At 42.6% G+C, this 26,830-nt stretch overlaps 3 protein-coding genes across 5 annotated transcripts; all 3 read right to left on the bottom strand.

The window, feature by feature from the left end:
• Positions 1 to 36: 36 nt before the first annotated feature.
• On the bottom strand, positions 37 to 5,056 carry LOC107275967 (probable peroxygenase 4). Of its 3 annotated transcripts, XR_010739220.1 has the most exons (8): positions 4,916 to 5,052; positions 4,489 to 4,602; positions 4,019 to 4,104; positions 3,609 to 3,703; positions 3,098 to 3,232; positions 2,609 to 2,745; positions 1,847 to 2,016; positions 37 to 86 (listed from the first exon to the last, which is right to left on the bottom strand). XR_010739220.1 is itself a non-coding variant. In XM_066307351.1 (6 exons), the coding sequence occupies exons 2-6, from the start codon at positions 4,619 to 4,621 to the stop codon at positions 2,610 to 2,612; spliced, it is 585 nt and encodes a 194-aa protein (XP_066163448.1). In that variant the 5' UTR covers positions 4,622 to 4,672; positions 4,916 to 5,056; the 3' UTR covers positions 2,045 to 2,609. The 3 variants fall into 3 exon arrangements, 2 of the variants coding, with proteins under 2 accessions (XP_066163448.1, XP_066163446.1); XM_066307351.1 differs by lacking the exons at positions 37 to 86; positions 1,847 to 2,016 and having other exon boundaries at positions 2,045 to 2,745; positions 4,489 to 4,672; positions 4,916 to 5,056; XM_066307349.1 differs by lacking the exons at positions 37 to 86; positions 1,847 to 2,016 and having other exon boundaries at positions 2,045 to 2,745.
• A 3,264-nt stretch (positions 5,057 to 8,320) lies between these two features.
• Positions 8,321 to 9,978, bottom strand: LOC4330643 (probable peroxygenase 5). Its single transcript, XM_015768698.3, has 6 exons — positions 9,692 to 9,978; positions 9,441 to 9,551; positions 9,190 to 9,275; positions 8,977 to 9,071; positions 8,683 to 8,808; positions 8,321 to 8,573 (listed from the first exon to the last, which is right to left on the bottom strand). The coding sequence occupies exons 1-6, from the start codon at positions 9,768 to 9,770 to the stop codon at positions 8,420 to 8,422; spliced, it is 651 nt and encodes a 216-aa protein (XP_015624184.1). The 5' UTR covers positions 9,771 to 9,978; the 3' UTR covers positions 8,321 to 8,419.
• Positions 9,979 to 14,323: 4,345 nt separating this feature from the next.
• Positions 14,324 to 15,420, bottom strand: LOC4330642 (nudix hydrolase 21, chloroplastic). Its single transcript, XM_015767454.3, has 2 exons — positions 14,967 to 15,420; positions 14,324 to 14,831 (listed from the first exon to the last, which is right to left on the bottom strand). Exons 1-2 carry the CDS (start codon positions 15,339 to 15,341, stop codon positions 14,724 to 14,726), a joined length of 483 nt encoding a protein of 160 aa, XP_015622940.1. The 5' UTR covers positions 15,342 to 15,420; the 3' UTR covers positions 14,324 to 14,723.
• Between the last annotated feature and the right edge of the window lie 11,410 nt (positions 15,421 to 26,830).

Raw genomic sequence — 26,830 nt, 5'->3', positions numbered from 1 at the left:
AAACATGGTTTTATCAAATGCTATATATCCTACCAAAATTTAATAGTTTTGGAATTTTTCCTCTCATAAAAATGCTGCCAAATCTACTACTACTTAAAAAATAAGAGGTGCTTCCATCGTCCGTCAAAAAAACCGGGCAGAAAAAACCAAGTTTGTCTGATCAAAAAAACCGGACGAAAAAAAAGTCCGATCCAAAAAAAAAAGTGAAAAAAAACCGGGCGAAAAAAACACCCGTCCCTGGCAAAAAAACACCCGATCCCTTAAAAAGGGAAAAAAAAGTCCGAGAGACAAACCGTTTAATGAATAAAAAAAACGAAAAAAAAGAGTTCGATTCCCTGGAGAAAAAAAATCTGATTTCCCTGGAAGAGATCCGATCTGTATTGGATTGGAGAAAAGAAAAAAAAAAACACTTCTCTAGGTGCTTCTGTCGTCCGTCAAAAAACGGGAGAAAAAAACCGAGCGAAAAAAAAAGAAAAGTCCGATAAAAAAACCTGGCGAAAAAAAACCGGGCGGAAAAAAAACAAATATGTCCGACAAAAAAAAAGGAAAAAAAGGAAAAAATACCGAAACGAATCCGACTACATCGACGCGGTAAAAAGAGTTTAAAAAAATAAAAAGAAAACTGTCCTATTCCAAAGAAAAATGAATTATATGTATCGTGGAGAAAAAAAAAAGAAAAGTCCGATAAAAAAACCTGGGCGGAAAAAAACCGGGTGGAAAAAAAACAAATCTGTCCGACAAAAAAGAAAGCAAAAAAAGGAAAAAAATCGAAACGAATCCGACTACATCGATGCGGTAAAAAGAGTTTAAAAAAATAAAAAGAAAACTGTCCTATTCCAAAGAAAAAGGAATTATATATATCGTGGTAAAAAAATCGACCGGGCGAAAAAAGAAAAAAATAGTCCGATCCGAAAAAAACAGGAGAAAAAAAAATGGGCGAAAAAAAAATTTGTCCGATAAAAGAAAAGGAAAAAGCTGAAAAGAATCTGACTCCATCGACGCGGTAAAAAAAGGCGAAAAAAAACTTTCCGATAAAGAAAAAGGAATTATATGTGACGCGGTAAAAAAATAAAAAAACCAGGCGAAAAAAAAGATAAAAGTCCGATAAAAAAACGGGGCGAAAAAAAAACAAATCTGTCCTATCCAAAAAAAGCCAAAAAGGGGAAAAATCAAAACGAATCCGACTCCGTCGACGTGGTGAAAACAGGGCGAAAAAATTCCAAAGTAAAGGGAGAAAAAAAATCAAAACGAATCCGACTCCGTCGACGCGGTAAAAAAAGGGCGAAAAAAATCCAAAGTAAAAGGAATTATATGTGACGCGGTAAAAAAAATCGATCGGGCGAAATAAACCGGGCAAAAAAAAATCTGTCCGATCCAAAAAAAGGGGAAAAAATCAAAACGATTCCGACTCCGTTGACGCGATAAAAAAGGGCGAAAAAATTGTCTGTTTCTAAAGAAAAAGGAATTATACGTGATGCGGTAAAAAAAATCGAATCCTATTATATCTAGAAAGGTTTGACACTATGTGAAAGTGGTGAAAAAAACCCTTCGTAAAAGAAATGCACGAGAAAAAAAATTAAAAGAACGGAAAAAAGCGCGGAGGAAAAAAGTCAAATTTATATTCGTCGTTTTTTAGTCCATTTATATATCTTTTTTATCTCTAATCTAATCTAATCTAAAAAAAGGAAAAAATGTCAGAAAAAAGCACAAAAGAAAACGCGCTAGAAAATAAAGTTTCGTAGTTCTAATTTTCTGATTGTTATCGACATGGTTATGCATGAAAAACGTATATTATCATTACGTTTTTTCACCCGTTGCAACGCACGGGCATATTTGCTAGTCATACAAAAGTATTAAGCTAAATATTTATACAACAGTACCTTGGGTAACGTCAAAACTTATCAAAATTTAATAAGACTGATTTTAACAACAAAGTGATGAAGCCCTTGGTACTCCGATCATAAAGAGAGGTAACCATCACAACCAGCCATGCTTGCTTCGCGGCGCAGAAGGACCCTTAGGGCCTGTTTGGTTTCCAGGGACTTATTCCAAATCCATGTCACATCGGATGTTTGGATATTAATTTAGAGTATTAAACATACACTAATTACAAAACACATTCCATATCCTTGGACTAATTCACGAGACGAATCTTTTGAGTCTAATTATGTCATGATTTTGACAATGTGATGCTACAGTAAACTTTTTATAATTATAGATTAATTAGGCTTAAAAAAATCGTCTCGCGGATTAGCTCTCATTTATGAAATTAGTTTTTTTATTAGTCTATGTTTAATACTCCAAATTAGCGTCCAAACATCCGATGTGACATGGGCTAAAAAGTTTTAGCCCCATCTAAACACCCCGTTAGAGTGTGTTTGGACCTCTAGGTTCCCAACCCAAATCCCTCGTTTTTCGCGTGCACGCTTTTCAAACTGCTAAACGGTGTATTTTTTACAAAAAGTTTCTATACAAAAGTTGTTTAAAAAATCAAATTAATTTATGTTTGAAAAAAAATTAACTAATACTTAATTAATCACGTGCTAATAGATCGCTCCGTTTTCCGTGCGGAGTCACTATGTTCCCATCATCCACATGCGAACACAGCCTTAGTCGTCATTCTCCTTCGCCAGTTTACTGAAGAAGCTCCCGTCGTAGACGGCTCTGACGGTGTCCTTGCGAAGGATGTCGTCCTTGTCCTTGGCGGCCTCGAATGTCGCCCGCCACTCTGTTGCAGCCTGGAGCCTGCATTTTCTCGATCTTAGGCCGAGTTTACTTTCAAAATTTTTCTCTAAACTTTAAAATTTTTCATCACATCAAAATTATCCTACACATACAAACTTTCAACTTTTCCGTCACATCATTCTAATTACAACCAAACTTCTAATTTTGGCATGAACTAAAGACACCCATTACTCCAACAACCACAGGTGAATAAATATATATAGTTATACCATTTATGATTCTTGAAGCACTAAGTTTTCTATTTGATAGACTAAGTTCCTAATTAAAATAGTTGTATATATCCGGTTGGATATAGATGCCGGGTAAAAAAATACCCTATGATTCTTGAAGCAACAAGCTAGCAAAAGATTACCATCCTGAGCTGTCTTTGTGCTCTGTATGATCTGCGTATGCATGAAGCATCTCGTCCAGCTCGTCTGATGTCAGGCCGTCGGGTACAGTTTTTGCATGCCTGGTGAATATCTCATTGAATTTTTCACTAACAAACCTGCATAGCAGAGGCCTAGTCTAGTTTAGTTCTCAACTTTTTCTTTAAATTTTTAACTTTTCTATCACATCAAAACTTTCCTACACATATAAACTTTCAACTTTTCCGTCACATCGTTCTAATTTCAATCAAATTTTCAATTTTAGCTTGAACTAAACACACCCAAGTTGAGTATAGCCGTATTTAGGTATTTTTTTGTGGGGCTTCCTCGGAATACATGAATTTTGCATGATTCTCACATGAAAAAGTTTAAATCCTTAAAAATTCCAAACCAGATAAGCCTTTACTAGTTTAATAATCACAAAATGCATGTGGCATCTAGTACTCGTTTATAATCTAGACACGTTCCCAAATGGATGAGGAGAGCACGGTGTACCTTCCTTCAGAATCGAATGCACCCGTATCACTTCCATGGATCCCTTTATGAATGTTCTGTACATAGATAGAAAACCATGACCCATCTGCGTCTTCCTGCATGCATTTGGAAAAGTTCAACTCTTGAGGTTGTCATCTTAAATATGAGGTGAATTATGCGTTGAATGAGAACATATATATAATATAAATTATACAAAGGCGTCATGCGCTGTGTATATAGAAAAAAATATGTGGTGCAAACTTTATGTATATTGTGCAAAGCTGAAAACTATCGTAGGATAGGAAAATGGACGTATAAGATTTATCTGTCTCCATGAATAAACTATTTACTCTATGTATGTATGTATATATGTAGAGGTTGCACTACATATTTTTTTTATATACGTTCACAGGGCATAAGAGAGATCATACAGGTCTAGTTTTGGGGCCGATGTCGCCATTGATGAAGGTAGCACTCACGGTGGCGCCGAAAATCCCAAATCCGAGGGTGCGGAGCCCTGGCACCATATAAAGTCCAAAATGCAGCCTAAATCACATCCCTTTATCAATTGAAAAAGCATACTACCCTCATTTCAAAATATATGATACCATTGGCTTTTCGCATATCGTGTGATAATTCGTTTTATTAAAAGAACTAGTATAAATATATTAAAAAATTAGTATAAATATGTAAAAGTGTAAGTTAATATTATAGTTCTTTGATGATAAAACATATCACAATAAAATAAATAATATTTATATAATTTTTTAAATAAGATAAATAGTTAAATATTATATAAAAATTAACGGTATCATATATTTTAAAATAGAAGAGTACAAGGCCAAGTAGAAATTATCGAATACTCTAGCAGAGAAAATCAAGGCAGGGCGGGCGTGGCCACCTCTGTACGTCTCGCCAAAGGTGATGATGCCGTCGTGGTCGCTGTCGAAGAACGCCACGTGCTTCTGTAGCTCCGTTGCCGGGGCGTCGCCGCCCACCGCCGCCGGCTGGCTCCCTTCCTCGATCGTAAACATAATTGGAAACGAAACGCGCGTGCCAGAGGATGACTAGTACTCCCTTCATCTCTAAATATTTAACGCCATTGATTTAAACACATTTGACTATTTATCTTATTTAAAAAATTTAAATAATTATTAATTTTTTTCTACCATTTAATTCATGGTTAAATATACTTTTATATATACATATATTTTTACATATTTCACAAAATTTTTTAAAATAAGACGAACAGTTAAACATGTTTAAAAAAATCAACGGCGTCAAAATTTAGCGAAAGGGGGAGTATTAATTACAGGGGCCTTACGTACAGAAGCATGCGGCGGACAGGAGGAGGAGAGGCACGGCCGCGACCGCCGCCATATCGTTGTCGCCGGCCAGGGACGACAGCCGCCGTCGTCGAGCCTCCGCTGCCGTTTCCGGCTGTTCCGAGCCACCTCTGCTTCTTGATCCCTCGCTTACCCGCTGAAGGCTGTATATGTGCTCCTCTCCCTCTGGCGCCACGTGCTTCGCGTGTTTCTACGATCGGCTAAAATTTTCCATGCAAACCTATCGCTTGCAGGCGATACTCACCCAAATAGTCAAATACTCAGCATCTATAATAATGGTGCCACAAATCTAAGCTCCACACAGTCGGATTTTAGTTCGCATGATTAAAATAACATTAGTAAGTTACGGTTATAATCAAAGGCAACACAAATCATTAATATGCTAAGGTGAACTTTAAAAATAAAAGCAATCTGGTTAAAATACACAACATAAATTAACTTTTATCTAGAAAAACTATCAACGAATATTTACAATAAAAATATATAAAAGTTATTGTGTAATTATAAACTAATTACACATGTAACTATAGTGTAATTTGTAGTTACATATATAATTACTGTATAAATAATGTAGTTACATTCACTGACTAGCACGTGTCATGTAGAGAAAAAGGACTCGCCACCTTGGGAACAAGTTGTTCGATCGGCTTGTCTAGATGCACTTTGAAGCTTGCACGAATAGTGAAGAAGATTAGATGGCAGACAAAGTTACTTTATTTAGCCGAAAAATATGTCGACCCGAAGTTATATGTGAAATATATTCTGATTTTTAAGATCTATTTTATACAAAATGGGAAAGTATTTCTCATGTTTTTTTCATGTCACCTAGATAGTAAAAAAAATACAAGATATATTACTATGAGATATATAACTTCACAAATATGTAAGTTGAAATTCAACTTCTACAAATTTTAGTAAAAATAAAAAATACAGCTGTGAATCCTTGTCCATACGAAATAGAATATATGCATGAAATTAGAGAGGTTGTGAGTTTAATCCCTAGGTCCTGGCGCACTTGTAAATTTTTTTCCTCCTCCACTTGTAAATTTTTTTCCTCCTCCACCAGCACGAATCATGAGGCGATCTGACAGCTACAAATTCGAAAATTTTATGGTAGAAAATCTATCGCAAGTTTTTTTAGCAGTTATGTTACTATTTGCGTGTAGGGGTGAAAACGGGTCGGGTTCGGTCGGATCTCATCCTTTCCGTATCCTAACCCACATTTTAAAATAGGGATCGGGTCGGGCACGGATATTATCGGATACGAATACAAGCACGGATAATGTCGGGATTAAATACGGAACGAATACGTACCAAGTCAGATACGAACACTATCGGTTACGAATCCTTATTCGGATATCAAATCAAAGCAATAACCATATATACCACATAGGCAATAGTCGTTCAATCATTCCATATACGTATAATATGAATATATATTAGAGACTTAGGGAATGGTAATACCTATCAGCACAACAGATCCAAAGTAGGCGTACAGACTCAAATACTCAATGGTGTAGACCATAGTTCACGGTTCAGCATTTTGCTTTACGTTGTTGCTCCTCCACACTTGTAACTTTGTCCTTGACACAGATACTAGTGTTTGCATTACCACTAGCCATTCTATCCTAATCCTACAGCCAAACAGTAAAAGTAAAATAAAACACTGAACTTCAAGTCGTAAGGTGATGTTGATAAAGCAATAAAACACTGAACTTTTGCTCACCTGGATGACCTGCTGAGAGGTGACTACCGGAAGAGATGGTCGGCGCCTCGGCGGTGGTAGGCGGGGCCTTGCGACGGTGGTCGGCGGCGGTCAACAGCGGCCAGCGGCCAGCGGGCGCGGGCGCGCAGCAGCGTAGCCACTAGCAGCTAGCACAGCGCCTAGCGGCTAGCATGCACGACGCCGGCGGCGGCGCCGGCTGTGCGCCTGTGCCTCAGTGCCAGTGGTTGGTTGCTCGCGTGCGGCATGCGGCGCCCTCAGGCTGATGCCTGCTCGTCTCCCTGGTGGTTGTAGCAGTTCGGGTCATATACGGGTAGTTAACTGGGTAATACCCGCATAATTTACCGGATACAGATACTGTCCTCCCGAACCCGATCTCGTATCCGCTAGAAAAAATTCGTATTTGAATCCGATATCCGTGAAAGTACTCGGGTACCCGAATTTTTGACCCGAATTTATCCCAGATTAATACGGGCGGGCGGCGGACGGGAAATACCCGCCCCGTTTTCACCCCTATTTGCGTGTGAGAAATAAGAAATATTTCCCACTAAAGCAGTGCTCTCCACTGACCACGTAGCAGCAATCTTAACTACTAATTGATTCATTGATTTATGAGTCCTACTATCAGTAAAAAAAGATCATTCTATTATCGATAGTTAATTATATATGGTAGTGTATATTATAGTTAACCATTGATTCATCGATTTATGAGCCCTACAATCAGTAAAAAAAAGTCATTCTATTATCACTATTTAATTAATTAATATGGTAGTATTACTTATGTGGTATTCTTTTCTCCCGTAGATGAAGATTAAGTGGTTTACGCAAAGTGAGGTGGTATTAACGTATGATTAATTGAGTTTTAATTATTACAAACTTAAAAAATAGATTTATCTGATATTTTAGAACAACTTTCATATAGAAAGTTTTTGCACGAAACGCGATGTTTAGTGGTTTGAAAAGCATGACACAAGTATCTAAATTTTCATCCATTTCTCATCGTAAAAACTACTCATAAGGAGCATCGTAAAAACTACATCTTTCCACTATGCAGAGGGGATGAAATTTTGGATACTCGTGGCACGCTTTTCAAACTGCTAAATGATGTGTTTCGTACGAAAACTTTCTATATGAAAGTTGCACTAAAATATCGTATTAATCTATTTTTTAAATTTGTAATAATTAAAACTCAATCAATCATACGTTAATGCCATCTCGTTTTACGTAAAAAACTTAATCTTCATCTTCGGCTGTGTTTAGTTCACACCAAAATTGAAAGTTTGGTTGAAATTGAAACGATGTGATGGAAAAGTTAAAAGTTTGTGTGTGTCGGAAAGTTTTGATGTGATGAAAAAGTTGAAAGTTTGAAAAATAACTTTGGAACTAAACACGGCGTTCTTCTTCATCTTCAGAAAAAAAGAACACCAAACATTAATAGGTGGATTGAATCGAGAGGCCGTTTGTGGATTGAAATCATTATACTAGTGCTTGATCTCCCAGTCAGGGAGAAACAACAAACGGCTTAATCCAAAGCCCAGACTGTTCGTGTGAGGAAGCCAGAAAAGGCCATCACCGTTACTGAAACGTTGTTCTTATATGCCACTGCTTTTCCGCCATTTGGCGAACGGTTTCAACGTTTCTGCCCTTACGCAAATGCAAGCCACTTTGGAACATTTCCTGGGTAAATATATATGGACCATTCATTTTAGGGATGCCTTGACATGTTCTATCAATTTAGTACATTTTTCCTTCCAAAATCCCAATCATGCTTGGTTTGCAGAGGGACCCTTCTTCTTCGACGCCACTTTACTGAAGAAGCTCCCATCGTAGACAGTTCTGACAGTGTCCTTGCGAAGGAAACCATCCTTGTCCTTCCCGAGCTTGAACGTCGTCTCCCACTCCGTCGATGCTCCGACCCTGCATTTTCTCGTGGTACAAAAGTAGTGCAAGCGAATACAGTGAGCAGACCATTTGAACAGATATACATGCATATGGTTTCTGAAGCTATCAGCTAGCAAGAGATTACCATCCTTTGTAGTCCTTGGGTTCTCTGTTTGCACGAAGCATCTCGTCCAGTTCGGCTGCTGTCAGGCCATCGGGTACAGTTTTTGCATGCTTGGTAAATATCTCATCGAACTTTTCATTGACAAACCTGCAGCAGAGTTGAATATACTACTAGCATATCAAAAAGATGATTGTGAATTATATGTGTGGAAGAACGTAAAAGAATAATCTATGTTGCAAACAGTTCAGACAATCCAAGGCAATTTGCTGAACTCGCTTGTATCATTACTGTTTGGAGAGTCTACGAAATGACTACCTTCCTTCTGAATCGAATGCGCCAGTATCACTTCCATGGACCCCTTTGTGGATGTTCTCTATATAGATAGAAAACCGTGATGCTGTTGCATTTTCCTGCGTGCATTTGGAAATTTGGAAAAAGCACAAACTGTCAGTTTTTTTCTTTATATCACGCATAACCAGGGGAATTATGCGCCAAACGAAACATATATAAAGATGTGACAGATCATACAGGTCTGGTCTTGGTACCGAGGGCGCCATTGATTACGGTCGCGCTGAATCTGGAGGTAACAACTCCAAATCCGAGCGCACGGAACCCTGCAGGCACCATTAAAAAAAATATCAAAATGCAGTCTTAGATCTCCCTTGAATTGAAACAACATATTAAAAGAAATTATGCTGTAACAATTTAAGGGAGATATAAGGCTGCGTTTGACATTTAGCAAGCAGAAAACGGAGGATAGGACAGGCATGGCCACCCACCTTCGTACGTCTCGGAGAAGGAGATGATGCCGTCGTGGTTGCTGTCGAAGAACGCCACGTGCTTCTGCAGTTCCGTCGCAGCGCCAACCGCCGCCGCCGCCGCCGGGCTCCCTTTCCTCGGATCGATCGCAAATTCGTAATGGAAAACGTAGCGATCGAGTAAGCAAATTAACGAGACACGAGACCAACAAATCAGACGCGCACGCACGCGCGCGTGCCACAGAGGATATTGTGTGTTACAGGGCGTTTACAGGAGGACGACGAGGCGAACAGGACGAGAGCCATGGCCGCAGCCGTCGCCGGAGACGACCATCGTCGACGAACCTCCATTTGTTGTTGGGTCACTCGCCTCTGGTGCTGCGTGCGCGCGCCTCGTTTGTACTCTCCGACGATCGGCAAAAATTTCCTATGCAAAGCTTTGGTCGATTCGTTTGCGGGCCAAATAAACTCGCCCAAATACAACCTATAATTAGCCAATTCCGTCTCCAACAGCCTATCTATGAGTCTATCTATCTATACATCTACTTAGCTAGTATATATCTATCTTTAATTTTGGCGTCTAGTATTTACATTGATTGCTTTGTGTATAATCGTGTATGAAATATATTTCTATTTTAAAATATGTTTTGTATTTAAAAGATAAACTATATGAAATTAGAAACTAAAAGATATATATCAAAACTAATTTATAGAAAAATATGCATTAAATCTAATTATTCCTTATCTCAATTGGGTATGAAACTCCACAAAATTAGGTGTAACTAGTAATATATGCCCGTGTATTGCAATGGTTCTATATGGTTAGAGTAAGTTTCACAAGTTTATATATGAGATGCGAGCATGTGGTGGGAGGAGAGAATAAAAGTAGGACGGCTCTTCTTCTTTTATACCGTTGTAAAATAAAGATAATCCGCTAACTTGCTTCTTTGTCATTTCTAGTTTAGTGAGCCCAACCTAATTTACTACTAGTAGTATTTTGCAGGAAAAAAAAGTCTATTTTGTCTCTCATTTGTATGAGGCAGAAACTTGTCCCACGTATGGTTCAAAGGCCGAGCCCCACCCTTGTAATAATGTCTCTTGCCTCTGTTTAAATCGCTTCCCTTAACCTAAAAACCAGGCATAACGTTTCTCCCATCTTTAAAACCACTGTAAATCGACTCATTCGTGGTTTCAAAAGCGGTTTTATTGTGGTGCTTGTAGGACCCACATGTCAATAAAAATTAAAAAAATAATCACACATGTCAATCATCCTTATTGCCTTTTTCTTTTTCATCTCTACTCCCCTATCTCTTTCCGTTCTCTCTCTCCAGTTGGCGGCAGCGACATGCCAAGTCCTTGGGGCCCACACCCTATAGCCGGCCGACAAGCTTCTCCCCTGCGCACCACCCATCTTGCCACCGCCTTCAACGGCTCTTGGCGATGATGCCATATAGACAAGCCCAGCAGCAGAGAGGGACGTCACGACGGCAACCGCGTCATCTCGTCCATCAGTCCCTGCCCTGCACTTCGTCACACTCGCATGGCTTCGCGTCCTTCTCCCTGGAAGCCGTCGGCATCTTTGCATCGCATCTTCCTCTTCCATCTCCTGACTCCTTTTTTTCCCCGTGCATCGCCACCACCCCCGGTGATGCTAGCCTTTGCTGCCGCCTGGAGAGAGAGAACGGCAGAGAGAGGGGTGAGGTGAGGAAATAGAAAAGGAGATTAGGATAATATGTGGGGCAGTAAATTTTTTTTTACTGATATGTGGGTATCACGAGCGCCACGTAAGATAGAACTGATCCTGAAACCATAAGGAGTCTATTTACACCGGTTTTCAAGAGATGTATGGTTGAGGAAGTCGATTCAACCAGGTCTAAGAGTTGAGACGGAAAATAGACCAATTCCTTTACGGGCTAAACTTAGCCCAAACAGAGCAAATTCCTACCCATGAAGCCCATCTGTAGAAACAGAAGGATCCAGTGCAGGCCAACTCCACAGCCGCCAGCCCAACAAGCGCTAATGGTTCACGGACCAACTCGACGCCAGGTCGGTCTCGGTCCAGCCGGCGTGCCTCCCTCGTGCTCGCGCCTGCTGCACACTTGCTCACTGCACCAACCGCGCCGCCGTCGGGCTCGGGCCGCCAACCCGCCCGTCGTACGCTGCGACTCCGTGACTTGATCGTGTCAAGTTGCCACTTGGCCCCCCCGGTCCGGTCGAGCTGCCCCCGCTTGAACGAGCCCGTCCGTTCGCTCGGCCGGACCGGAGACGATTCTTCGCTGTTTCTGCCCGTAATTTTGACAAATTGACCCTCTGAGAAAACTTATTTTAAAAATAAACCATACCAAAAACTTATTGCAAAAATAGGCCGTCGTCTCAGCGCCAAACTTATTGGCGCTGAGGTATAATGCCTTAGCGCCATGTATATTAGCGCTGACATTTCATCTGAGATGGTAAAAAAATTTGCCAAGTCACTGGGGTTAGTGGCATAGCTTACGGCGCTGAGCTATTGACGTTGAAAATGATCTTCTGGACTTTTTGGTTTGCATGTTCTCGTGTAGTGTGGTGGCAGGAGACTTTGCCTCTCATCTCATTAACCACGGTTCAATCCCTATGTTTTACATCCTTTGGATGTTTTTTTTATTTTTATAGCATATTTTTTATTAGTCTTATAAATTAGGAACAACTAAATTTGAGAACATAAATTTTATAGCATTAATACTTATATTCATAAAATTTTGAAAGTACGCAGCATTTAACATTTCATATGTTTTATGTTTAAAACAAGATCATTACACATAAATGTAAGAAATGTAATTTTAAAATAAAAAATTAGGAGGTAAGTGTTAACATAAATTACATAGTATTTATTTTTATAGTTATGAGTCAAAAGAACCATAATAAAAATATGAGAACATGTAGTATATAGCATTTCATACTTACAATTGATAAAAAAAAGTACTAGTATATAGCATTGAATGCAAGCAAAATGTGTAGTTTGCAAAGAAAATATAAATTGATAAAAAAAATAATTCTAAAGATGTGCATGCCTGGGTTCGAACTGTGGTCTGTGCACTGGGAGCAAAAGCACATGACCATCCCACTAGCATCGCGCACGCATAACAGAATGTTCCAGAGAGTTTTTAATACTGCTAATAGGTCAGCCCCAAAAGCTATGGCGCTAACCCCTATTGAGCTGGTAATTTTACCTCGGATGAAATGTTAGCGCTAATATATATGGCGCTAAAGCGTTATACCTCAGCGCTAATATTTATAACGCTGAGCCGCCGGCCTATTTTTGCAATAAGTTTTTGACACGGCTTATTCTTGAAATAAGTTTTCTAAAAAAGTCAATTTGTCAAAATTAGTGTGTTTCTGCGGCGTGAACTGCAACTACTATACGGCGAGCGTCGTTCCATGCAAACATGGCACACGCAGCTCACGAACAGTTAAGAAACCAGGCGGAAGTGAGAGTTACCAGCATTAACGCCTCCTTCATCAAAAAGAGAAAAGAAAAAAAGAAGCACCAAAAAATAAAATCTTTGTCTAGTGGTTTTGTCTTCGTTGACATGTCACAGCGTCGGTGACGCAAGTTTATCGTCGTCTCCCTCTCACATACTTACGTCTCTACACGGTAAAAAGCGGATTCCACTTCCACCGCGAGGAAGGAAATAAAGCACACACCGAATCACCGGCACCAAAATTTCCACCGATGGTTACAAGCCCGAAACGACAGATTAATTAACACGATTAGTTAAACTTTCACGCCCGGTGTGGAGGGGTCCAAACAAAACAGAGGGCGCCAAGTTGTTTTTATCATCTACTAGTCCTACTTGGCTCGCGTAAGCGAGAGCCGGGACTTGTCACTAGTTTATCTCGCAGCACCTAACGCCTTGACAGCGAGGTCGCGTTGCATACGTGGACCAGAGCAACACAAGGTGCCCAGATTGATTAATCATCTCGTCTCATCTCTTTCTAAGCACTGTATTATGATTATGATTATGATTATTATTATTATTGCCCCGTCACCGTGCCGACCAGCCCCAATAATTTTACGGCCCCAGACAAATCTTATTGCCCTCCCTAAGTCAAGTCAGTCTACGCATTAATCCGAGCCGATCGGGGTCGCCGTCGGGCATGTCGCCGTCGATCGGCAGTGCGGCGAGGCAGCAAGGCACCGGTTGGCTTTTCTTCTTGTTTTTTTTTTTTTTACTCATTGGAGCAGAGAAAATACAGGGGTGCACATGGCCCCATCCGTTCTTATCTGCAGGCCACGCTTTTGAAAAATCGGGGGAGCCTAGTGACAGCCCATAGGGCGCGGCCCGTGGGGCCCAGATGCAGTCGCCGTCGAGGGAAATTTCGGTTTTTTGGCAGGGCCCGGTTGTTCCAGATGAGATCCTCCCCGTAGTAATTAATTGGTTATTACTGCTCCAGAAAGGGAGAAGTGTGCGGTGTCATCTCTCTTTCCCCTCTGAAAATGCTGTTTAATTTGAAAACGATGCGTTTAAAGTTTGTGTATCAAGATGTGAGATTGAGAGTGAGAGTTCGGTCCACTACGTGTCGTGATCTTGCACACTTGTTTCAATCGAGCAATGTAGTAGAGAGGGATACTTCTTCTGCAAAGCGAAGGAATCTCATTTAATTTCCAGCCACGGGTAAGAACCAAGATAATCGCGGTACACACGCTGAGATAAGGAAGAGCGTGTCCACATGTAGCTGTCGATGAGCTTACCAGCAGGTTTATGAGCTGTCTGGTGTCAGTAGGGTGAGTAATTGCTTGATTTTCTTTTTGCTGAACACTTCAATTACCATCAATCAGCTCATTAATTGTACCGACACGAAATGGCACTGGTAATTACTGCGGTTCATTTTGACACTTTTTGTTGCTTCAAAGGAAGAATCTCGAATTGCTTTCGCAATGTGGTGTTTTAAATTAATTGGCTTGTTCCAGCTTCGATCTTTTTTTACAAGATGCCGAATCTTCAAACTTTCTAAAATTCTCGCGCCGTTATTTCGCCGCGACGTACGTATACACGACGACGACCCCTGCAACCCCAAATGAAGAGTCGTCGTCGTCGGCGTGCTCCGATCTCCGCGCGGGGCATTCGTCCGCCGTCGTCTCGCTCTCCGGTGAGGGCGGCCAAAATATATGGTGCTCGATCGAGATGTGATCGAGCCCGGCCGGCCTGCCGCTTCACCGGGAGAGCGAACACGACGCCGGCGACTTCGCGCCGCCGCCCGTGCTGTGCTCGTAGCCCGCCCGTTTCCCTTCTCGCGCGACTCAGCTCGCTTTGATTTTGGTTGGGTTTACAGCGCAGACTGCAGCTTGTTGGTGGCGTGCCGGGAGACGAGCCGCTCGAGCGCCTCACGCATCCAACCGTGCTGGCATCCATCCATCGCCTGCTGCACCGTGGCCTGCACAAAATCGAATCGGCATTTAGACGCCCGTGTTCGTTCTTTGGTCGATCGAATTCGATCGTTCTCGCCGTAGAATGGCGAATTTCCGTGTATCAAAGTGCGATGGGGGGGTCATGTACTACTACTACTCACCCAGGTGCGCTTGCGGGAGGACATCTCGGGCCACTGGAGGAGCTCGTCGGTGACGCGGAGAGGGAACATGAAGCCCTCGTAGGTGGTGTCGTAGCGGCGGCTCTTGTAGTACCAGCAGCCGAGGGACGTCTCGGTGTCGCCGCGGACGCCGGCCTCCTCGAGCGCCTCGCGGCGGGCGGCCTCGTCCATGGACTCGTCGAGCTCCCACCCGCCCTTGGGGAACATCATGCCGTGCCCCTTCTGCGACGTGATCACCAGCACCTCCATCTCGCCGCCGCTGCGCACCCGGTACGGGATGCAACCCACCACGATGCGGCCCCCGGCGCTCGTGTACCGCTGCAGCTCCCGCCCCTGCCTCGCCACCAGCACGGCCATCGAATCTTTGATTGTTGGAGAGAGAGAGTAGGGTTGTCGTTAGGGTTAGAATTGGTGATGCGAGAGGATGGTGCTTTGCGGCCATGGAGGTGGAGCTCGCGGGTATTAGTAGCGGGAAGCGCGTCAGGTCAATGGAACGCTGTCGCTGTCGCGGCCGAATGAGCGATGGGGTAACATGGGGTATGGAGCATGGACGAGCCCAACTGGTGCAAGGTTGGTGGACGCAGCGTACTGATCTTCTGTGGCTCAGCTTAAGTTCGAGGAGCCAGATTCCGCTTGGCCTCATCATGGCCTGGTCCTAGAGTACCTGTTTCTCTTTTTCCTTATAAAAAACCGGGATAACATCTACTCTAAGAAGACCCTGTTTAGTTCCCACACATAAACTTTTTATCATATCACATCGAATGTTTGGATACATATATAGAGTATTAAATATAGACAAAAAAAGTTAATTACACATATTGCGTGTAAATTGCTAGACGAATCTTTTAAGCCTCATTTCTTCATGATTTGACAATGTGTTGCTACATTAAACATTTGATAATGATGGATTAATTAGGCTTAATAAATTTGTCTCGCAGTTTATACGCGGAATATGTAATTTGTTTTATTATTAGTCTACGTTTTATACTTCAAATGTGTGTCCATATATCCGATATGACACGCTAAAACTTTTCACCCCTGCAACTAAAAAGAGCCTAACATAGAGATAACCTGGTCTTTCTTGTGCGTCTTGTGCAGATAAGTAAAGAAGGAAGAATGTGTAAAATTCTTCTGGGACTGATTGGTTTCCTACTATTTTTCTTGACCACTTTAGTGTATGTCTTTATTAAAGCTAAAAAAAGATGATGATTTCTTTGCAACTCTAGGTATTTGATGTTATAGGTCTTGTGGTTAACCATAGATGTAATTTATTAGCATGAATGCAAATTAAGTGGTGTATTTCACCTTATGTCCGTTGTCCAAGAGAATATTCAGAATTAAGTGGTCCTTCTCATGAAACATGTCATGAGGAGACTCCCTATCCTAAAACAGATCAAATCCTGCGTATAAATTTAGGCCGAGTTTAGTTCTAAAGATTTTTTTTTTAAACTTCCAACTTTTCTATCACATCAAAACTTTTCTACACACACAAACTTCCAACTTTTCCATCACATCATTTTAATTAACCAAACTTTTAATTTTAGCGTGAACTAAATACACCCTAATACATATGGTTCTTCATATTCGTAGTCAGAATTTATTTTTTTATGGAAAGTAGGAAGTACCTACACGTACATTTCAGACATCATTGCTATGTACTTCTCCTGTGCATATCTAGAATCGATTATATTTGTGGATAGATGTAATACTATATACACGTGTGAATGGGTTTAGTGATAAAGCGTGTAGCCTGATCAGCGGGTATGCATGTGTCCAAATAAAAGAATATTCAGATTTGTTTTCAAGCTAATATATCTCTAAGACATTGGTCATTTGTAATCCCTTTCATTTTGGGTACACCAAATGAAGGAGTACTCCTTTTCTTTCTTTTATTTTTTTATTATAGCACATTTAACTTAGCTATTGTAATCACTAAATCAAATGTCATCAACTTTTGTTAGATGATTGATTAAGACCCTCCTCTTATCCTTTTCCTTTTAATAAAAGGGAGTACCGTTCATTAGAAACTTCCACAAGAAATTTGCACCCCGGTTGCATCAGCTGTACTGAAAAGAGTATATGTACAAAGAGTAAAGTACTATCAGTAACTTGCAAGTAATGAATTTTTACCATAGTTTTCAACTTTGGAGGCTAAAGTTTTAAAGTAAGCACTAGATGAATCCTTGCTTCCACATGTACTGGACCACAATGTGAAGGATAAGACCACCCAGAGAACAATAAATAGGTTCTTTGGATTAAATTCGTCAGATTTAGCTATCAAGATAGACTGTTCCATGGAAAACAATTTCATATCCAGAAGATATCAACGTGGCAACAATGTTCTTTATTCTACGTTTCTACTCCCTACATCCCATAATATAAGAGATAATGGATGGATGTAACATATTCTAGTACAATAAATCTAGACAGACGGTTTGTTCAGACTCATTGTACTAGAATGTGTTACATACACCCATTATCCCTTGTATAATAGGACGGAGGGAGTATGTTATTGAGAATCCGTTTGTTGATCGTGTATATGTCTATGTTATTTCATATTGTAGAAAGGAAAATATATTTGAACTTGAAACAATAGAAATATAACGTTGAAGTGACAACGAATTTTTTTAGGAGAAATATTTCTTTTTGAAAAAAAAACAGAAGTATATTTAACTCTGTATGTTAAAAAAGAATAAATTAAATGACCACTTATGACAAAACAAGATATATGCAACGAGGTGTCTATTATTCTAACGCTACGTTTCACAGTATTTTTTACTGCATGCTCAACACATCAGATTAGCAGATCCACCCATAGTAAATGTAAGGATATGAGACTGCATATATACTTAGTCACATCAAGAAAATCGTAGTGCTCTCTGTTAAGCATGGTCGACAACAAATAAACATACTACAACTATCTCTCTCCTCAATCTCTCATTTTTCATGTAAGTGAAAATTCAACTTGGATAAAATTTTACTACTTACATACGGCTGATACACCAATTGTACATACCCTTAATTAATACTCTCCCGTTCCTAACCGCTTTTATAAAATGGCCAGCAAACTTACTTCAAAGAATAGTCAATAACCATACCCGGTTGTGAATTGGCTGCTAATAAAGTAACCTTTTCTTAAACTAAAGAAACCCTACTGGAACATGCACCCTTCCTACTACTACTTCCTACTCCTTCCATTTTATATTCCATTTTATATTACAAGTCATTTGATTTTTTTCCTTAACTAAATTTTTTTAAATTTAATCAAATTGATAGAATAATATGCTAGTATTTTCAATACAAAATAAACATATTATCAAAATATATTAATGTTAAATTTAGTGAAACTAATTTGATGTTGTAGATGTTGCTATTTTTTTCTATAAACTTGATCAAATAGCACGGTACAAACGTATATGTCCACGTGTACCCTCACCTACTGTGAACACATATGTACACTATGTGTATATCTGTATGATAATTTCCAAAAGGCTAGGCCGAAATAAAGGAAGTACTTCCTACTCAAGTAGAAAGTGGAGTGCCCTGTCCATGGACTGCGTCCACGCAAGTAGGCCGGGGAAACGGCGTCCGTGTTGCCGATCGAGAGCCCGAGAGGTGGAGATGAAGCGGACAAAGCGCGTACCTACGGGCTACGGCTGAGTGGCCGCGCCCGCTCCCGCGCTTCGCAGTCGCTTCTCTCGTTTTCATCTGAACCCATGGATGGATTGGCCTATCTCCTCCTCCCTCTCCGGCCAGTCACCTGCGCGTCCCTAGTGTACACATCCATCGCTATAAGTTTTAGCCGAAAATCCCGTCGATGGCCAAGTCCATCTTCTTCTCCATCAATTTAATTCCCGCGCTTAATTAATTACCCCAGCTTGCTCTAGCTAGCACCTTGTTTTATCGTATCCGACTATCCGTCGGTGTCGCCACTGACGTCGCTACGTTGTCTCCCTCCTCCCGTTGAGTTAAATTAATTGCTTCTTTTTGTTTTGTGCCTCGATCGACGAAGTAAACCAATCTGAGCTATTGTGATCGTAGTACAAGTTGCGTGACAGGGCTGTTTTGCGGCGACGTTCACACACGCACACTGCGTCGTCGTGCCCGTCTCTGCCTCTCCTCCTCGTCCTTTTCTTGTTTTTTTTTTCCCTTTTTTGAATCAGTGGCCATCTTTGATCTCTTCCATTATGGAAGGCGACGACGACGTGGTTTAAATACGGTTCGTTCTCTTGTTAACAATCTGGACAAACGTACATACATACGAGTAAAGTACGTAGCAATGGCGCAAGAAATACATGGCGACCGATCGTATCACGCTAATTTGGCCACATGAGAAACGCCGTACATATATACTGTAAATCGCCACGTTTCCAGGAGAATGTGAAAATTACGTGCGTACCCGTGTGTTTTCACACGGATATACCGGTGCGACGGTCTAATTCTGCTGCTTTGGATATTTTGTTATTAGTGATTATTACACCATCGTCATCCACGATCCCGTCGGTCCTGCCATTGTCGCCGACGCGAAATTAAGAAGCAGCAACGACGACGACAGAAGGGGCCGGGCCGGGGTTAAGCTTTCCGGCTATGTTGCAACCAGGTTTTGTTAAAGGCGAATAAAAGGTAGTATTATTTCTAGCTCTGGTTGGCGGACAGTGTGAGTCGCCAGGACTACCAACCAACCTACGGTTAGTTGTAGTTGGTTCTTCCAACCGATATCGTCACCATCCCGCGGCGTGGTGATTCGCACGGAAGTTTCACCCAATCATGCTGCCCATACTGCGCAAGATGGACGTACGGATACTTGTCCCGCCGAAAAGTCGAAAAATGCAACTATAGTTTGATGCATCGAATCAGGAAAACAACTTGGTTTCTGTACCGATCAATTCAGGTTTCTTTTTACGAAATCGGATCTGACTCTATGTCAGCACGTACTACTATTCCTACGTGCAATGAACCCACTTACTTTTCGTCGAACAGGCCAGTTTTATTTTTTTTTTCCTGTAGTGACAGGTAGCACGTTTGCTCGCTGTTCGGGACCAATCCGGTCACACCGCCACGGCCGTGTCCAGCCGCTGTAACCCAACGCCGCGACCGAGCTTGACGCCCCCGCGGCCCGCGCGCGCGCTCACCAACCGATACAAATCGCTCGCCACCGCGCCGCCGAGGGGAGCGTGGTGGTGACCACCGCGCCGAACCGCCGAGCTCGACAGGCCATGGCCCCGCGCGCCGTCCCGCCGCGCGCGCGCGTCAGTCCAGCGATGCGTGCGGTGCGCATCTGCCGTGCCGCGCACTTGCCTCGTGCACTGTCTCCACCAACATGGGCACACGCATTGATGGCTCGCGCGTGGCCGTGCCGCCTTGCCTGTTTGCGCGGTGGCTGCCATATCTCCGTTTTGTTTTTTTCTTGGCCCCGCGCTCGCTCGCTGCGCTGCGCTGCTCCGGCCTGTTTGGTCGAATAACGCCTCGAGAACGTCCTCATCGTCGGGCGATCGATCGGTTTGATGATCAGGTTTCGTCGGTTTGCGACTCGCGAGCGGTCGATCGACCGAATGCGATTTCGTGATGGCGACAGAGGTGGGTCGTCGTGTCGCTACTAATCGGGTGGTTGGGGCGTCGATGCCGGCCGTGTGTATGCAGTTGCGGCGAGCATGCCTGCATGTGTGTACGTTTATGTCTATCTTGCTGGGGATAATGTTATTATGGGTTCAGATCGACCATACTGGTTGTTAGCTAGTATGGGTGCAAGCTTAATTTGCAGCTGATGCAACTGCATTTTGATATGGCACAAACTGTGTTCATTTCGTGGGCAGCGTTCAGACTTCAGACGTGCATGGAGGCATGGAGAGCCAATCGATCGATCAAGTGCATGCATGCAGCATGCCTCAAAGTCTTCCATGGAGCAATTCATGTGCAGCCTTAAGCCCTTAAGTCGTTCACTGGTCCATCACCTGCATGCTGACGTGAAACGCATTGCTCCAAAATAATTTTGTTGCCATGCGCATTTTTATCGCCCTCTTTTCGTTTCTCTCTGTTTTCCGGAAGTTTCATCGTCAAGAACATTCTCCGGACGGTTTGGTGAAGTTTGGTCTCAGTTCCATGCTGAATCTTCTTTACTGATCGGTCCTACTTAGTACTGAAATTGTACTGCTCCATCAGTGTAGTTGGTCAGGATGCTTAAAGTGCTCAACTTTCCTGCGTTTGAATCTATGTTACGACTACGAAATGACTACATAGCGAATCAGAATTTCGCAAATTTGATGCGTGTTTGTCAGTTAAAATCAATGGCGTCTTCTACGTGAAACTGAAAGCTTTAGTTTCACGCGTCTCTGTCCAGTTAGAATCTCAGCCAACCCGTCGTTCAGTTAGATGCCACCAAAAATGCCTTTCTTTCAAACTAGTTTATGCAGATAATCGTCCATTATTTGTACGAATTTATGATCCTCAATAATGCATCAACCGTCAGCCCGTATTAGTGAGATTCGGTCAGACCATCGACTAAAGAAATTTTCTAATCGATGATAGATGCCCTCGAATATTTCTGCTGCAATGCATGTTCCATGCATATTATGAACAACTAAGTGCTTAATTAATCTCTACATCAAATTCCCCCTGTATGATTAAATTGAACAGTGACACCATGCTTACTAATATCTTAATCAGCAGGTCGATTTAAAGTGCACGTGAGCTACGAAATTATCATGTAATTTGGCATAAAACCACTTGAACTGCAGCAGAGAAGCTCTGTAAGTCTGCATATGGTCAATAGTTTCTTGCCTGCTTCTGATCAGAAACCTGCTACCTCTAGCTCGTGATTTTCTAAGAAACTGCAGCATATATTAGCCTAACAAACACTAATTAATGGAGAATCAAGGAGTATAGTGTACACTAATTAATCAAAGTCGATGGAGTTGTTTGGCGACGAAACAGAATCAATAGATAAATAATCGACGACAGGACGTGATTTACTATTCGGTCGATCAACCGATGGAGCAATATATATTTTTGACAAATTTGGTTGATTGCATCCGCGGTCGACGTGGACATGTGCAATTAATATTGTAAGATCCGGGGAGTAACATGCACTGCCGATCGTCGACTGACCGATTGGCCGGTTTGTCAAATGATTTGCTTGGGGGTCTCAAGATAGTCAGACACCGATCTGATATCTTAACTGAGCATGTGTATTACTTGGAAGGTGAGGCTTGATTATTCTTCTCTGACGACTTCAGAGTCCGGTAGAATGTGTATCATATAGTTAAGAGGAGTACCCTGCAGAAAAAAGTATAGTTAAGGGGAGTAAGTACGCAATGCATGTGATGGATCATGCTTGATGATATATATATAAACACTAATCAAATCATATATCGTTTTGACTAGCCTCACCTGACGTTTAGCTCTTCGAATATTTCAGCATTGCTGATTATTTCAACATTGCTAAATCTAAACCACTGATTCGAGTTAAAGTACTATCTCAATCTCAAAATATATTAATATATTAACTTGTACTCTATTATATTTAAAATATAATCATTTTTAGAGTTAGACAGATGTACTACGAAAATAGCTATAATTAAATAGAAGATTGTTGTGAATGAGAAAAGAGAATAGACGGAGGATTAAACATGGGAGATATTGTGATTAGTTTAGATAAGAAGGTATATGGAGAAATAACTATAGTTCAAGACATAATTGGGACACTATCGATAACTATATTTTAGAATGTAGGGAGTAGCATTCGAAATTATCCTATAATATAGTACTCCACCTACTCTATCATCTCTTTTCTTAAGACCCTACTCTATCATCTCAATCAACCACAACCATCTCTCCTTTTCACTTATTTTTTTATCTCAACCAATCAAAAATTTTCTATATTTAACACATATTTCTTAATCGCCGTGCAAAAATTTAAAAACCTTCGTATTTTGGGTTAGAGAGAGCAAGAGCATGCTCAAAAGTAGTGTATGCACGCGTGCGCGCACACACACCACTCCATTAATAACTGGCCTATCACACATACACACAAAAAGAACACGAATATTAAGGAATGACATAATATAATCTCAAATAAATAGAACGGGTGAGACTTTAAACCTAGGCCGGTTAGCCCACCATCTTAATTGTGGAGCTAGCCGGAAGACCCGTGAGCGTTTCTCTATCACACATACACACCACTCCACTAATAACTGGCCTATCTCTATATCTCACATAGTTTATTATAGCCCGTGCTACCGGTGCATGATTATAAATTTGTAGCACATTCTTCTTTCTTCTGTCCTCTCTCTCCTCCATCTAAACATAAATTTAATATGTACTCCCTCCGTCCCATAAAAAACCAATCTAGTACTGGATGTGACACATCCTCACATCCTAGTACTATGAATCTAGACATACCTCTGTACAGATTCGTTGTATTATAATGTGTCACATCTAGTTTTAGATTTAACTTTTTTTTTTTGGACAGAGGGAGTAACTCTTTCAGCTCTTTTATATTATCTTTAATATCCCCTCTAAGGGAGTACTAGATGCTACGAGCCCGCTGGTAGCCTTGGTAGCAGGTGGTTCTTGATTACTTGTTACTGGTTAGAGCATCTCGGTTGGAGAATATTTCCGGCGATGACAATGTGACCTATTCTTTGGAGCCGTTTGGTAGCTAGAAACGGTGTGGTATTATTATCATGCATTGCAAAAGTCATGACGGTGTACTACTAAAAAAAAATCCATAAAAATCAGCACTATAGGTACGGGAACAACTAAAACATGTACCTATAGTGATTTTACCTCCTCCACAGGCTGAAAACACATAAAACCGACACATTTAAGCAACTATATGTGTCGGTTCTAAAGAAAAACCGACATCTATAGTATAGGTGCCGGTTTTTTAAAACCTAGCACCTTTAATATATTAAAGGTGTCGGTTAATTAAAAAGGCACCTAGGTATCAGTTTTTTTAAAAAAACCGGCACCTATCCAAACTGAGCCGAGCTGCCGAGCCAATCTAGGCCGACGCATCGGCCTTATCCCCTATATGAGTGAACCTTATCCCCTCTCCATCTCTCTTGTCACGCCCAGAAATTTAGCCCAAATCTCCAGACTATTTTGTGTATTAAATCCTTGTCCAGGACCAGCCAGGGTACACAAAACGACAAGTAATATACAGTTCCAAACGTAAATAAAGCGTAAAATACTTACAAAAGAGGCACTTAGTCCTCGCACCGAAACGAAAGCAGCAGCAGCGGAAAAAGGCGATCCTAGCGGGGCTTCAGCTCCACTCCACAGGCAAAACTCAACTGGGGTCTGAGCCTTGGTCCTCTAACTTCGTCTTCAGCTCAGAAGTACTACACTTCTGAAAAGGGGGAATAAAAGCAAGACTGAGTACAACCACCGTACTCAGCAAGCCACACCAACGATGCAGATGTGCAAGGGGATACAAGGATGGTTTGTGGCTATTTGCATAAAGGCGGTTATAAAACATTTTATTGAGCAAAACAGTAAAACTGTTGAGTAATTAAAGTAACATTAAATCTCCACTGATCAACGCTACACCACGTTGAACAGGCCCAACCAACCCACCTGAACTACAGTGTATTGGGTCGATTTATTAAGATGGGACTAATCACGGTGAATCTGGTCGACCGCCCATAACCGCGGGCACGGCTATTCGAATAGCTTTACTCTTATCAGAGCTGTACAACTGTACCCACAAGACACAGCCCCACGACACGTTTCCGTGCGCCGACATGCCACCACGACATACCGGAAAGAGGCCGTGACAGGACCCTTCGCATAACCCCCTCTAGCCAAGCACACCACACCTCAGGTTTCACCCCCGTCCCCAGCGGGCAACAGGCAGTCCCCTCTCGTGCCTAGGTGAATCCGGAAGCGACAGAGGCCGTCGCAGGGCCCGCCCCGCTCCATCACGCCCACCCTTGCCTGGATGCGTCGACTAGAGGAAAGCTACACTACAAGCCCAGCCGTTGCCCACGCTGGCTTGTGGTAAGTACGATAAGTTCTTCCAAGGCATCCCGCGAACCGGTCCTTAACTGCCATGGGTGCGACCAGCAAAACCATGCAGCCACAGCCCACCATTCAGTCGCATTTTAGTTGGATAATTACGACCATGAAGCATGGCCAGATGTCTCGAGCACGCAGCTCACTCTGATACTAAAAAGGTCTAATACTGTAATTATCCCATCAACTGAGCTAGTGGTAATTAAGCATGGCTAAGCATATAGTTCTAGCTAGGTCACATAAGTAACATGAGCTAGTCGATTCATTATCTAAGGTTGACAAAGAACAGATATCAAGTAAACATGGCACAAGCGAGCAGATAGGTAATACCCGGATCCCATGTAATTAGCAAAACATGCATATTTATTTGTAAACGGTAAAACATTTATAAATTGGGATCAACATGCTCAAAGGGAATGTGTGACTTGCCTTGCTTCTTCACTTGGATCTTCTGAACTCTTATCCTTGCGAACGCGATCTTCCGAAACGACGGGAACTACACGCTGGCACGCAAAACGAGGAAAAACTCTAATAAAAACCAAGGAAACAGTACATAAAAACTAAACAAACATGTAGAGCTCAATTTTAGATGAATTTTGCAAGTTGAACGGCTCAATTCGGAGTTCGAATGAATTAGATATGAATTTTAGAAGTTTTGAGCCATTTAAATGGATTTCTAGAATTATTAACGAATTATGACGCAATTATTATTTATTTTTCCAAAGGAAAAGACGGTTGCTGACGTCATCAAAGGGGGAGGGGCGGCGCCGGCAAGCGGGCCCCACCGGTCAGCGGCACAAGGGCGCCGGTCCACCACCGGTCCACGGGAACCGACGGTCCGGATCGGCCCAAGCCGATCGGGCGGCCAGGGGCGGCGCGGCTGGGGCACAGCACGGCACAAAGCCGGCCTAGCTGAGCCATGGCGCGGCGGTAGCGCGGTCTCCGGCGACGGCGACCGACGGGCGGCGCGGGAGAGGCGGCACGCATGGGCGGCGGCGGCGCACGAGATCGACGCGGCGCGACAAGGGGGGTCCGGGCGGCCCAGGCGAGCGGGGCGGCGGCGCACGGCCAGGTGGTCGCCGGCGGCGGTGTCACACCCCGAAGTTCTCCTCCCAAGCCTAAATTTAATTTATAAATGACCCTAAGAAAATACCGGTGCAAAGCAAGAGTAAACCCTTTTAAATCAATGCAAATAATAATCGGAATTGGCATGTGGAATTTTTCTTGAGTTCTACATGTCGAAATTCTCTAACAGGATTTTTAGTGGAATTTTCAGAGCCCTAGAAATAATTTTAACCAATTAAAATTGAGCAAGCAATATTTTAATTCCAGGAAAAAACCTTTTCTCCTTTTTCTTTTTCTTTTTCCCTCCTTTTTTCGAATGGGCCGCTGGCCCATTCTCTCCTTTCCTCCCCCTCCTCCCTGCTGGGCCGGCCGCAGGCCGAGGCCCAGCCAGGCCGCCCCGCCTTCCTCCTCTTCCGGGGTCGCCGACAGGTGGGGCCCACCTGTCGGGTCCTTCCCCAACCCCGCCGCACGCGCCCTCCTCCTCGTGGGCCGGCCCAAGCCGCCCCTCCCTCTCTCCCCGGGACGCCGACAAGTGGGCCCCACCTGTCGGACTCGTCCCCTTCCTCCAGCCGGCGCCGCCGCGCCCGCAACCGCCGCCGCGCCCACGCCTCCGCCTTCTCCGGGTCACGTCAGCCACGTCCGCGCGTGTGCCGCATCTCCCGCGCCCACTCCCCTCTCTCTCGCGCCCGCGCCCGCGCCCGAGATGGCCGGGATTCGATTTTCGAATCCCGCCTCTCTCTCCTCCCCCACTTCCCACGTTGGCCGGC

Source organism: Oryza sativa, chromosome 2, assembly GCF_034140825.1.
Source record: "Oryza sativa Japonica Group chromosome 2, ASM3414082v1".
Classification (NCBI taxonomy): Eukaryota; Viridiplantae; Streptophyta; class Magnoliopsida; order Poales; family Poaceae; genus Oryza; species Oryza sativa.
The sequence above is the reverse complement of the archived record's forward strand: the minus strand, read 5'-3'. Positions and strand labels throughout refer to the sequence as shown.

What these genes read in the sequence shown, in the direction of transcription:
- LOC107275967 (XM_066307349.1), bottom strand. Translation starts at nt 4,967, where the DNA reads ATGGCGGCGGTCGCGGCCGTGCCTCTCCTCCTCCTGTCCGCCGCATGC. An exon ending in CTTTGGCGAGACGTACAGAG is followed by an intron (nt 4,105 to 4,488) that starts GTGGCCACGCCC and finishes ATATGGTGCCAG; the next exon opens with GGCTCCGCACCCTCGGATTT. An exon ending in GCATTCGATTCTGAAGGAAG is followed by an intron (nt 3,233 to 3,608) that starts GTACACCGTGCT and finishes TCTGCTATGCAG; the next exon opens with GTTTGTTAGTGAAAAATTCA.
- LOC4330643 (XM_015768698.3), bottom strand. Translation starts at nt 9,770, where the DNA reads ATGGAGGTTCGTCGACGATGGTCGTCTCCGGCGACGGCTGCGGCCATG. An exon ending in TCGGTACCAAGACCAGACCT is followed by an intron (nt 9,072 to 9,189) that starts GTATGATCTGTC and finishes AAATGCACGCAG; the next exon opens with GAAAATGCAACAGCATCACG. An exon ending in GCATTCGATTCAGAAGGAAG is followed by an intron (nt 8,809 to 8,976) that starts GTAGTCATTTCG and finishes ACTCTGCTGCAG; the next exon opens with GTTTGTCAATGAAAAGTTCG.
- LOC4330642 (XM_015767454.3), bottom strand. Translation starts at nt 15,341, where the DNA reads ATGGCCGTGCTGGTGGCGAGGCAGGGGCGGGAGCTGCAGCGGTACACG. An exon ending in CCTCCCGCAAGCGCACCTGG is followed by an intron (nt 14,832 to 14,966) that starts GTGAGTAGTAGT and finishes GATTTTGTGCAG; the next exon opens with GCCACGGTGCAGCAGGCGAT.